This window comes from Cygnus olor, chromosome 5, assembly GCF_009769625.2.
Source record: "Cygnus olor isolate bCygOlo1 chromosome 5, bCygOlo1.pri.v2, whole genome shotgun sequence".
Taxonomy (NCBI): Eukaryota; Metazoa; Chordata; class Aves; order Anseriformes; family Anatidae; genus Cygnus; species Cygnus olor.
Genome location: NC_049173.1, coordinates 44,972,920 through 44,985,167, shown reverse-complemented (window position 1 = coordinate 44,985,167; position 12,248 = coordinate 44,972,920). Strand labels below are relative to the sequence as shown.

The 12,248-nt window shown below is 36.7% G+C and overlaps 1 protein-coding gene across 1 annotated transcript in view; it reads right to left on the bottom strand.

Moving 5' to 3' along the window:
• Window positions 1-11,913, bottom strand: part of AKAP6 (A-kinase anchoring protein 6) — a 234,126-nt gene extending 222,213 nt beyond the window's left edge. The window contains 1 exon segment of the mRNA XM_040558408.1: window positions 11,884-11,913. Within this exon segment, the coding sequence (XP_040414342.1) occupies window positions 11,884-11,888 (5 nt within the window). The 5' untranslated portion in view covers window positions 11,889-11,913.
• Window positions 11,914-12,248: the final 335 nt, after the last annotated feature.

Here is a 12,248-nt window from a genome sequence, read left to right as displayed (position 1 = left end):
CTCTGTATGCTGGCTCTCCAGCATTACAGCTAATAACTCCTTAATCCTAGTTGCTCTTAAAGTCAAGTCCTTTGAATCTTTTCTTTCTGCCAGATCACAGCAAGTTGCAGCACTTCAAGTAAGAAAAGGAGGAGAAATTTTAAAATAGAGCACTCTTTGCACATTTAAAAAAAAAAAGCTTACAGAAGTAATAAAACTTACTGTGAATACTAATTAGCAAGGTCTGGGACAATTTTAAAAAGCCTACGCATGCTTGAAAGGAGAAACTGTTGCAGCGAGACCTGACCGAATCTGAACGCTAGTAGGCAGATTCATTATAGCGTTTCTTGGCAGAATAAAAAGGCATCGTCACGCCACGCCGCTGCGAGAAAGGCAAACCGAAAGCTTCTCTCACTCCCTCCGAGAAACCGGGCACGAACATGGTGGTGCCCCAGAGGGCTCCTGGAGCCAGCGGGGGACCAGCGAGCTCCTCCCGGCCAGCCCCAGCCCTGGCCCCGGCCCCTCTGCAGGCACTGGGAGATGGCACCGTGCCCACATGCGCCGGGCAACCCCAGGCCACGGGGACGGAAGGAAGGAGCCAACAGCGGCAACGGTGCAAAATTCAAGGGGTTCTGCTCTTCGGATCGCTGACCGCGCGTACAGGTTTGGCTGCCACGCTTCTAAGCAGGTCGGCAGCCTTGCAGGGGACTGCATTCACAGGGGTGTGTTAAGCTCCTGGAGGTCACTACCTGATCTGCTCTCCACACCGTTCTCACACAGACACTCACATCCGTTGACCTCTGGCTATATATCCGTTCCCCTCCAGCATTTAGGATATTAATTTATATCGAAGCCTGAAAGCCAAAACCAGCAAGATGGGATGTAGACGTCCTGTTTTAACATTTCCACTATTTAAATAAATCACCATAATTAAAATATATCAAATTTCAGCAAAAACAATTGTGAGATTTGAAAAAGTGCATTTAAGAACAATAGTGCATATATCAAGCTGTCACAGATATCTAGTGGATTGAACATCTGCTAAAAAATGTATATGAATGGATGATTAAGCCAAACAATGCTTTGGGGTCATATATTGCACTGTCTGACATTCTAAGTCTTTAAATGCTCAGCTTAGAGTTTGTTATATTCCTGGAGTATTTTGTTTTTCCAGATTTTGTGAGATGCACAGAAATTGAACTGGAAACAATTATCTTAGGTGCTAAAACACTTATTAAAACTGAATACACTTCTAGAGTTGCTCTTCATATGTTCCTATGCAAAAATTATTTTTGAAAAAAAAAAAAGGTTAAGAAGCTATACATTTCCATCTAACCAGGACTAATATCAATGGTAAAGTGCTTTATAAAGATAAATAGTTAAGTTCCGTCTTGTTTGCTACGTCACCAAATCCTGTTAGCATCGATAACAGTTCTGAGTGGGCAAACAATGAAAAATCAGAGTCTAGCTTTCCTGTAAACCAAATCCTTTCTCTACCTAGAATAGTTGTATAAACAAGATAGCTTTAAACTTGCACATGAACAGCTGAAAATGCATTTTCAAATGCCCTGATCAATAAAAATGGGTCTCAATATTTTCAGAGTCTAGCCGTATTTTCGCCATCACAATCGGAGCATAAGAGATTTTTGCTGCCATTATTAAAAAAAAAAAGCTCGAATTATTTGTTTCTGTCACTTCTGAAGCTACTGCTTTAGTTCACTGAAAGAGCACAACATTCAGAAACTACACAACAGCTACGAGCTTGTACTCTTTCTTTCTGGTGGTAGAAAAAAATTACACAGATGAATTCAGAGGTTTTTTTAGTTCTGTATATACAGTTCTATCCATTTTCATGGATACTTGTATAAAAGGTGAGAAATCCTGTACGAGCACATGCACACATATGCTTTCTATCTTCATCTTTAGTAAAATGCATTATGCCTAACAGATGGCTGATTACCTTCCACTAATCACATAGGCAATCTCACTTCCCCCTGGTTTTCTGCTCAATCAGATGCTAGCACTGTTATGCAAAACACTGAGCATGTGTGTCAACCATAATACAGTTAATCAATCATCACAATCCTTGAAAGACTTCTCTCACTCATTTTGCTTCCCAGTTATTCATATTTTCCTTGTTTATAAAGTGTGGTGCATATTCACTCTGCCAGCTACCAGATCATCCACGTTTTCCTGCAGCAGCAGTTGGTTCCTGTCAAACAAAGATTCATTAAGCATTTTATGCCATACAGTAGTCCAAGCATTGATCAGTGGTGCAGACACTGGGTCGAGTGAATGTTAATGAGCTCTGATTTTTTCTTACTGTCACTTATTGTAAAAATCAGCCATAAGCATTATACAGCCACCTGTCTGTCAAGTAAAAAATTCATTTCATTCTACAAAATGTCAAAGAAAGAAGAAAAAAGAAAAGAACAATTCCATCATTAAATAATTATGTCTGTTTGCTGACTGAAATATAATGAAATATAATTTTAGCATCATGAGTTCATTGATGTTGAGTTAAACAGATACACAGCCAACTTTTATTTCCATTTCTTTTCCATTTCAATAGTATCAGGAATTCCTTGGCAAGTGGTAAGGCTCATGACATTTTTACCAGAAAGATGTTATCTACTGTATCTTCTGCAGATAAACTACGGGTATAAGAAAAAAAACTAAAATACATTATGTCAATAACTATATAGAGAGCAACTTCAATTTAATCTCACATTAACATTATCCATGCTACACTGATTCCATTGCTGATTTCATACACTATTTAAGAAATGCAACAATTTCACAAAGCTTTCAAAGAACTGAATTCTAAGAGGGCCAGTTTATATTTTTCTCTTTATGTCAGTCTCTGTGAACACATTTCTGAAACTCTTCTTTTACCATTATCCTACTATTACATCCAAATATCAGAAAAAATTGGACAGGAAGCAAAAAACTTTTCATTTTGCATTGCTGGGCCTCCTATGTGATGTGTGTTGACTCTTAGAGAGTGTATCTGAAAAGGAAGATGATGACGATTCAACTCATGCAGGATACAGACCAGAGACTTGTATAGTAAAGCCAATATTAAGCCTGAACAATAATGGAAAACATGATTAAAATTTAAAACGTGACTGACTTGAATTTCATTAAATAGCCCATCCCAAAGGCTTCAAGGGTAGCAAAGCCAGACCACAAAGGATTATCTGCGGAAATGCCACCGTGGATGTTTAAGTTCTTGATTACATCTATAAATCAGGAACTAAGACACTGCAATGACCCAGCACGCTCTTTGGTAACTGCTGTTTTTCTTTTTAATGCAAGGTGAAGGAAAATGTAAAACTTGCAAGTCTGAAGAAGGTATGAAATTCTCTGGACATTTATACTCTGAGTAAATGCATGAACTTCCAAGACAGCTTCCAATCAAGCAATAAGAAAGCAGATGAAACTCACTTAAGGTAGATATGATGTAATGTGCATGAGAAAAAACAATCCTAATTGCATACAGCACCATGGAGAGAAAGAATACTTGGCTTCTTTTAAACTAAAGGAAATATCCCATACATGCTTATGTAAAAACATAAATACTGTAATGTAGATCAAAGTCTTGCTTGAAACAGTGCATTAAATTTACACTCTCCAGGCTCATATCATTTTAGGTTCTCACTTATGAAGAAGCAAGAAGACTAGGTTAAAATAATCCCATTACACAACTGTTACGAGGTGCATCAGAAAAAAAAATCTACACTACAACATATATAGACACTGAAAAAAGTTGTTTAGTGCCAGATTTATTCAGATATAATGACGTACTCAGAAAATTAAACATATTGGGATGAGTAGTAGTGTTTCCTGTCCGTTTCTGATTCAGCACAGGTTTGCCCTACAGTAAGAAACAGTGACTGGGTGATGTGGTGGGAAGAGATTAACATTAAAATGGACAAATTAGCTGCTTCATATTAATTCATCATTACTTCAGCAGCCTTTATTAGCTAACTGCACCCAACCACCTGAAGGCATCTGTTGTCCTGATTTTCACTCCAGAATGTCAGCAGTGCATAGAACAGGCAAGTTTCATATGCCAGTTCTTCAATACATGTGAGTGGCTGGTTTTTGTTTACCTCCCTGGACAAACCACACTTGCTTGTCATGCTAGTGGCCAGAAATAAGCAAAACATTTGCAGTCATAACTTAATTTTTCCTTTCAGCAGTGACATAATACAAGTCAGGTAATGAAGAGTGCAAAATAAATACTCATGTGGTCCCTGGTTCCAAATTTTTCCTCTGGAGAGATAATACAAAAGGTCTTCTAATTTGGAAGACAGCGAAATCCAGATTAGGTTTGGCTAAATACTAATCTGGATTTGAAATGGTGTTTAGTATGCACAGAGGTTTGTTAACAAGTACCTCCTTATATTTTAACCTATATTGAGGGAGAAATTTAAAATTAAAATTAAGTCCCTACATTTTACAGCAACTTCTTCAATTGTTCCCATCAGCATTATTGCCAAAGACCTAAGAGAGACAAACATCCTACAAGGACATCGGAAAACAGTTTCATCATCCTCTGTTCATACTCTTTGTAACCATGACCTTTGATGTAAGAACGTATAGATGTTGGAGCAACAGTTTGATCACTTCCAGTTTTACCGAGATACACTGTGTTACATTAAGTAATACCTTTTCTGGTTCCCTTTTCCTGCATTTGAAAAGGGGGTAATATATGTCTCTTTAAAATAGCATACTTAAATTTAACTAAACAATGTTTACCAAATTGCTATAGTGAGCGCTCTGTTGCATAGGATAATTGAGAACCGGGATGGAAATAAATGGAAAAGCCTATATAATGCTACTGTTTCCACAGTGAAACTAGAACCAGACCATATGTCTTCACTCTCCAGCGTGTTTGCTTACAGCAAGGCTTACTTATTTCAATCCAGTGAATAAAACAGCAATAGTTCATAAACAGTATACCTACATTCATGCAGTGCCACCAGAAATCCTAGGAACCAGGAGCATTAGGGTGTCTCATGCAAAGTCAGTTTTTCCAGCACTGACCCTGAGCTAGACCTCTGTTAGATGCCCATAAGCTGCTTAACCAATGCTGAGAGGCACCTCCTTCTCTGAAGTATCAAGCTCCATACATAGCAAGGCTCTCAAATTTGCTGTCATTAATTGCTCTTTGGATTCACCTACTTTTTCTGCTGGTTTAGAAAGACCTACATTCTTCTCTTTATTTTAGATATTTAGTGTTTCTTCCTTTTCTCCCCCAAAACAACAACAAAAAAAATGTTGTGGTTTCTCTGTTTTTTGTTTGTTTTTTCCCTACAATTACTGGCAGTAAAAAAACGCAGTATCTTGATGCAAGCAAATTTCACTAAGCCAATCCTGCTCTTTTCCAGGTCTTTCCTCAAAGCCAGTACTTTCATGATGTTTTCTGTGACACCAGAATGAAGGCACTGATGCAAGTCTTAGTTCAAAGTTACGTTAAATAAAAATAACATCTTTCACTTCAATCTCATACTCCAGTTTAATAATAAATACATGCTAATCACTTAAGAGAAATCTTAATATTATTTCACAGAAAATTATCCAGAGGTAAAACAAGTGTATTCCTTTTATCACGGAAGATGATTATAAGCAATTCATTTCTTGTATCAAGCAACATGACCTCAGAAGAGGTCAGACCAGTAGAACTGGACAACCTTACTGTAGCCCATTTTCAAGCTGCATCATTTCTTTTCTTCTCATGCAACTGGCTTGGCTACACTAAGGTTTGATTTTCTTATAATAAAGATTTTTGAAGCAACTGCGCCTTTTGGGGGAGAGGTATGATGCAGCTGCTGAGAACAGAAAGCCTGATCCATTTTGAAAATCATTATTCTGTATTTTATGAGACTCAAGACTGTGGCCAACTGACCCTGAAAGTTCTTGCCATCATGCAAAGTTTAACTATAGATAATCTAGCTTTTAAATATAATATTTACACACCATAACTTCAAGAACACCACAGGCATTCCTTTTGTTTCAATATGGGGCTTCACAGAAGACAACTAAACTCTCTGGAACACAGACTGCTTTTCTGTACTGAGTCATACTGAGGGTTCTGTTCTAGAAGGTTCTGCTCCCTTATTTTGGTCCCTGGTACTACCTAATATCAATAATACATCATTAAATGCACACATTCAGTTATTTCAGGCATTCAGTTATTACAGTAATAGGGCACTGTAAAACATTTTCTTCATTTGGGGATTAATTTTTAATACACGTGAAAGTAATAGACTTCCTGTACTCCAAGAAGGAACCATGGCTTGGGTAACTATTTTGCAAACTCTTTCTCTCTCCATCACTACTTGGATAAAATCCTGACCTTTGATGTTAACTTACTGGTCACCTAAAAATAGAAATCTAGTTGTGCTGTGCTATCAGTTGGATGACACCATTACCCAAGATAACAAGTACAGTTGCTTTGTCCCCTTCCTTCACATTGTGTAATTTCACAAGGTCGTTTACAATTGACTCATTAGCGTCACAAAGGCATTTGCCCATCCCCATGCAGAATTATTATTTCTGGATTACACTAAGTGACAGAGACAAGTTCTTTTTCTCCAGATACATCAATACTGTCTTTGTACACAGAGCTTTCTAGTTTCACCATCAAAAACACCACCAATTTTCTCATCTCATGGCATCTTACAAATTTTGGAACAAAAGCTACATTGTAAACAGTATCACGGACATCTCTAAACAGGGTTCAAGCATCTTTCCAACCTAATTTTGCACCTGAATTTTTGTCAACTTTAAAAACATTGGCAATTGGAGAAATTTATTCTTATATTCAAAATCTGTTTCAACACCACTGATAGCAGACAGGACATTTTTCAGTATCAAATTCTCTCAAACATTCATTTTACACACTTTTATTAGTACACAAGCACATAATATACACCAAGGCTGCCCATCAGCACTGTTATGGACCACATCTCCAGAGACAGATAATTACAGTTCTGATCTTTGATTATTGTTTACTAAAACAAGCTTTATAGAAGTCAATAACATGAAAGGAATAAGAAAGCAGACTTTCAAGAGCTCTCACAGCCAAATACTAAAAAATAAGGTGCAAATGTTTCTACCCTTTTAAGTCACTCTCAGCCACCTGATGCTTTCTTTTATCATAAAGAAAGATGGCAGTCTCCAGCCACTAAAACTACTTTTACATAGGAATAAACGGTTTTGGATATTTGTGGTTCAGATTCTTGGAGCCTAACAACTCATAAAGCATTGTCTTTGTTGACTGCTGCACTACTCATGGGCTACGCTTATTTTGTCCAGACAGTTGTGTTCATTCGGGTTTCTTATCTTTCTCCTGATAGAAAAGATACAAGTTCTAAGATTTCTCTGAACGTTTTCAAGTACAGAGGATTCTCCTAGCAATGTGACCAGGGACTTATATTTTAATTTTCAAGAGTCAGAATTAATTGTATTGCCCAAGTAGGTACAATTTGCTTCATAAGAATTGCTGGAGAATGACGGATCTTACCCTGTCTGCTGCCACCAGCAGGTAAGACATTGACATCCACACATTTTATGAACAAATGAGCTGCAGACTCCTTGTGCTTTGCACATAGATGGCATACTTCTTTGGTAAATCTGCTTAATACTCCCATCATTTCATTAATATTTTCATTTTTCTAATACTGAACAATTCACTAATATGAATAAACAGATTCCATAAAGCAGTCCACAGGATGCCCATGCAATTTGACATACAATTTAAATTTTAGATCAAGCATCTACACAAACCATAGGATCTTTATACATTCTAAGGAAATACTGGTATGAACTAGCATTTTTCTTTGATTATATTTCAAGTCTCTCTCTCTCTCTCTCTCTCTCTCTCTCTCTCTATATATATATATATATATATATATATATATAAATAAATAAATTCAGGTAGTTCCAACTCAGAGACTTCTTTACCCTACTACCAATTAAGTGTGCAGTACATGAAAGGGGAAGACTATTATATAAAGGCAGAATGGAGAAACATTGTTCCCACAGCTATTTTTCAGTTTTATTTTAGATATTCTTATCTTGTATGATCTCCAAATATTTGTTAAAAAACATTGTTACAATGAAATAGTGCATACTTCAAATAGTACCCTTTCATCATTGTTTAGAACATACTGTTACAAGTCAATTGCATGTCTTCAGTTTATGTCTGCATTTTATTCACAGACATTTTTACACCACAAAAGCGAATTATACAGACAAGAAGAATTTCTCCAGGGATCTAGGTAAACACACAGCTATGAACTATACATATGCAAGAATGTGTTTAATATTTCACACATCCAAAGAAATATTATAATGGAAAACTGGTAAAAAGTAAAATAAATAAATAAATAATTTATGGCCATTTGAAAGTTGTGTGCATTGTAGAAGTTGTGTGCATGAAGACAAACTACATATATATATATATATATATATTTTTATCCCAGGTGGATTTACTGTAATAATTTTTCTCATGTGAGCAGCCCAACTGAATTCATACAAAGTAGCATGTTTCCCGGTATGTTTCCTAACCTCAAACAGCAAATCTGTATTTAAAATATTATGTATCTATATGTTATATGTAGCTTTTAGTCTGGAAATTGGGATTGAAATTCCATAAACCTCCCCCTAAGCCAGATCTTCCCCTTTTTAGGTTTGTAACATTCACAAAAGGGAATATTTTTAAGATACTTATTTGTTCCTGAACTAGACTAATGATTTCAGAGGAACGTAAAAAGTTTAACTCCCCCTCAAAAATAAATAAAACCCTGTAGAACTGTTTTCTCAAGGCTATATAAAAAAATTAACAAACATAAGCCTTTAATTCATTCACTCCTACTACATCATTTCAAAAAAAAAAAACAAAGTCAGTGTTGCTTTAAATATTTAATTGTATATTACCATTTAGGGCTTCTTTCAACATAAATTAGAACACTGACTTTTTGACTCAAAATTTTGGCTACTCTAGAGAGATAAAAAAGCAAACATGATTTTACAGACTCCACAGTACCCTGAACGTTCAATATAATCACTTGGAAAGGCTCAGACCTATATTCTAGCCACTGTACTGAAGAAAAGAAAGTATATAAAAAGTACAATTAAACCAGAACAACTGAGAAATCTCCACCCAAAGCACCTCATAAAGTTCTGCTTAAAGCTCTTTCTTTGACAGTGGATGCCACTTCCAAGAAGGAGGAGAAAGCAAACCTCCCACTTGGTTTACGATTTCTGTAATCGTCATCAGTGTATGGAGGAAAAACCACCACCATGGCTTTCTTTTACCGAACATGAGAAAGTGTTTCTCCCCTGGGCACGTGGCCTCAGATTTAGCATGTGTTATTTACTCATGCACATTGAGTAGCCAAGCCTTCAGAAAAGTGGTCAGGCATACAGGAAAACCAACATTCTGCATTCTTTCATACAGAACATGGAACTGGAAGAAAAAAAAAATCTTGAAATCCTGAGTTGTAGAGTGATTGTGGCTAATTTAATTTGGACAAGATGTGAGGTACGTTCTTGTCCTTATTATCCTTCAGTGCTAACAGAAGAAGCAAACAGAAACAACCATTGGTTAACTGCTTGAGCAAAGTAGCAGTAAGGACACAACCTGTACTAAATAAGTTATCACTAGAGAGTTCCTATGTATTATTCATTAAAAAGTTATGGCCTACTTAAGCTACGTTCTGGGTATATAGTTTTCTATCCTGCGCTGTCCATGGATATTCATCTTGCTGTTTGGGAAATGCATGAGCAGCACCTGACCCTGATGACCAACTTATTCAGTGGTAAGGAGTGGAAGCCCAAACAAGCAGCTGAAATAAATTTGAGGGCAGTTGGTGGCACAGGTCCCTGAGGTTTACCTGTTCTAGGTCAGACACCAGGGCTCCAGAACAGAGGAGGAAAAAAAGGGAAAAAAGATCCATGGTCTGTCTTGTAAATACAGAAGAGGCTGTAATGAACTTCAAATATTCTGGAGTCTAGTAATAGAAAACAACAAACATGGATGTTCCAGCTGCCAGAAACTACCAGCAGAAATGATGGAAAATGCTGGAAATGTCTGTGTTCTCAACAGCTGTGGAATTAAATGCTGTTTATAGAGCCTGTCACAAATGATGCTATTTTTTCCAGAAAAATCTTGAAAGCAGTGAAAAAGCTAAGAGGGAGGGAGAGATGAACAGTCTGTTGGGAAGGTAATTTTCTTTGCAGTTGCCAAAATCTGATAAAATTAAGATGACATGGATGTTTTCTGCATCACTCTTCTTCTAATTGGTAACTACACCCCTTGATGATATTTTAAAAAGGAACAGATGCTTCTGATTTAAACAAATTTATTTTGGAAAGGCAAACTGCATCATGGATGAATGGATCTGTTTGTCCATTACGTTGAGAAAATTTGATTTTAAAAGGGTTACAGATGATTCTTTGTGGAATGAAAACTATGTTACTCTGTGACAGCTTAAGAAAAGCTTCTTTAAGCTTAGAGTAGTCATTTATGATGGACAGTGTCATAAGATAATTGCCTTCACCAAGCTTGTTCTTTCACTCCCTGATCAACATTTTCAGGAGGAACAAATCGTGCTCTGATAAGGAATGTTTGTCAGGTAGGGATTTCTGCAACATGGAAAGTACTTTCCCTCTCACTAGTGCTGTCATTCACAACACTGCTCATCTACATTCTTCATTCAGACAACGAACAAGCCATGTCAGACACCTTCACTCCATTCCCAATTCTGCAGTTTGTTGAATAAGCAAATCACCTCTCCATGCCATTCTTTTCTATACTTTGACAAGCAAGGTCCTCAGATCAAAAAACTCTTTTTAGCATGCACCAACAGTAACAAAATGGAGCCAAATTTTAACTGGGAATTTTAAGCACTATGGGTAATAAATACTAACTTGCTGTGAAGAAAAGGGTAAAAGCAAACTAACAGCTGCCCTGAGCATACAGTACTTACCATCTTCCCTCCAGGCTGCCTGAGTTGGCTCTCTAGTAGCAATGACACAACAGTGGCACACTTTGAATAGAGAAGCGGGAACACCTTACTTATGAAGGGCAACCCAGTTTCACTCCTGTTAAATAATTAAAATGAAAGACATACATTTGCTAAACAGCAACTGTTTCCATGGCTCTTTCCTGGGAGAAGACTATCCCTTATCACTTGCTTAAGAAGTAACATGAAGTTATGAACATAACTGTCAGCTCTTCCAACCTTAACTCCACCCTTCTTGACATCAGTTATTTTTTCTTCCTTTTTACTGTAATATGCTTTGCAATCTGTTTGAACCAAACTGGGAATATGAATGCTCATGCGTACATGTCATAAATTACATCTAGTTTGCTCTCTGAACTGATTTTTTCCAGGAAGTCATCTTGTCTTTGCAAGTTTCAAAACTAGTTTATTCCATTTAAATTATCATATTCCAGCATTTAGCATAGTGATTTTATCATCTAACCTGAATGCAAAGGGTTTTCCCATAGTTTTGATCACATCTGTATTCAGATTTGCATTTTCAAGTCTGTATACTGTATAGGGTTAACATGCATCTAGACCAGGGATTTCTTTGTGTTATTTTCCCTTCAATATTTTAATTACTTTGTCTGGCTTAATGAGAATTTTGGCCTATGCTGAAGCTGTTCTGAAGAAATACCAAATTATGTGTTTAATTATATAAATTGTCCAGCTAGACTTGTATGTGATACCTATTTATGTGCCTAAGTACTTGGCCATGTCAAAGCATTTTTATAGCTAAAGAATCACCCAGATTCATCGCTTCATTGTTGCCTTTTGAACTTCAAAGATTTTGTCAGGTGAGGAGAATTAGAACCATATTGTGCTTTTTTTTTGAGCATGTCACCTCATATTTTCTGTTCTCTCAGGTACATCCGGAGTGACTCAACACCTATAAGTGAATTTAAAAAGGTAATTACTGGGATTTATTATACAAGTTGTTTAGTGTTCATACTTGACATTCTAGACAATCCCAGTCACTTGTAATGGAGCTGACTGGGAAGATTATAGCAAATAAGCAAGTAATATGTTGCTTTATACAAAGACTAAAAAATATCCATGGTAGTAAAATTTACACAGACCTTTTACAAGTCTGTTACATGCAAATTTAGATGTTTCCTTCTTTGGAGTGCCAGGAAAGAACCAGAACTGCAAAATAAATCCTAGATTTGCTTGATACTGTAATTTACTTTTGTGTTCATTTTCAGCCTT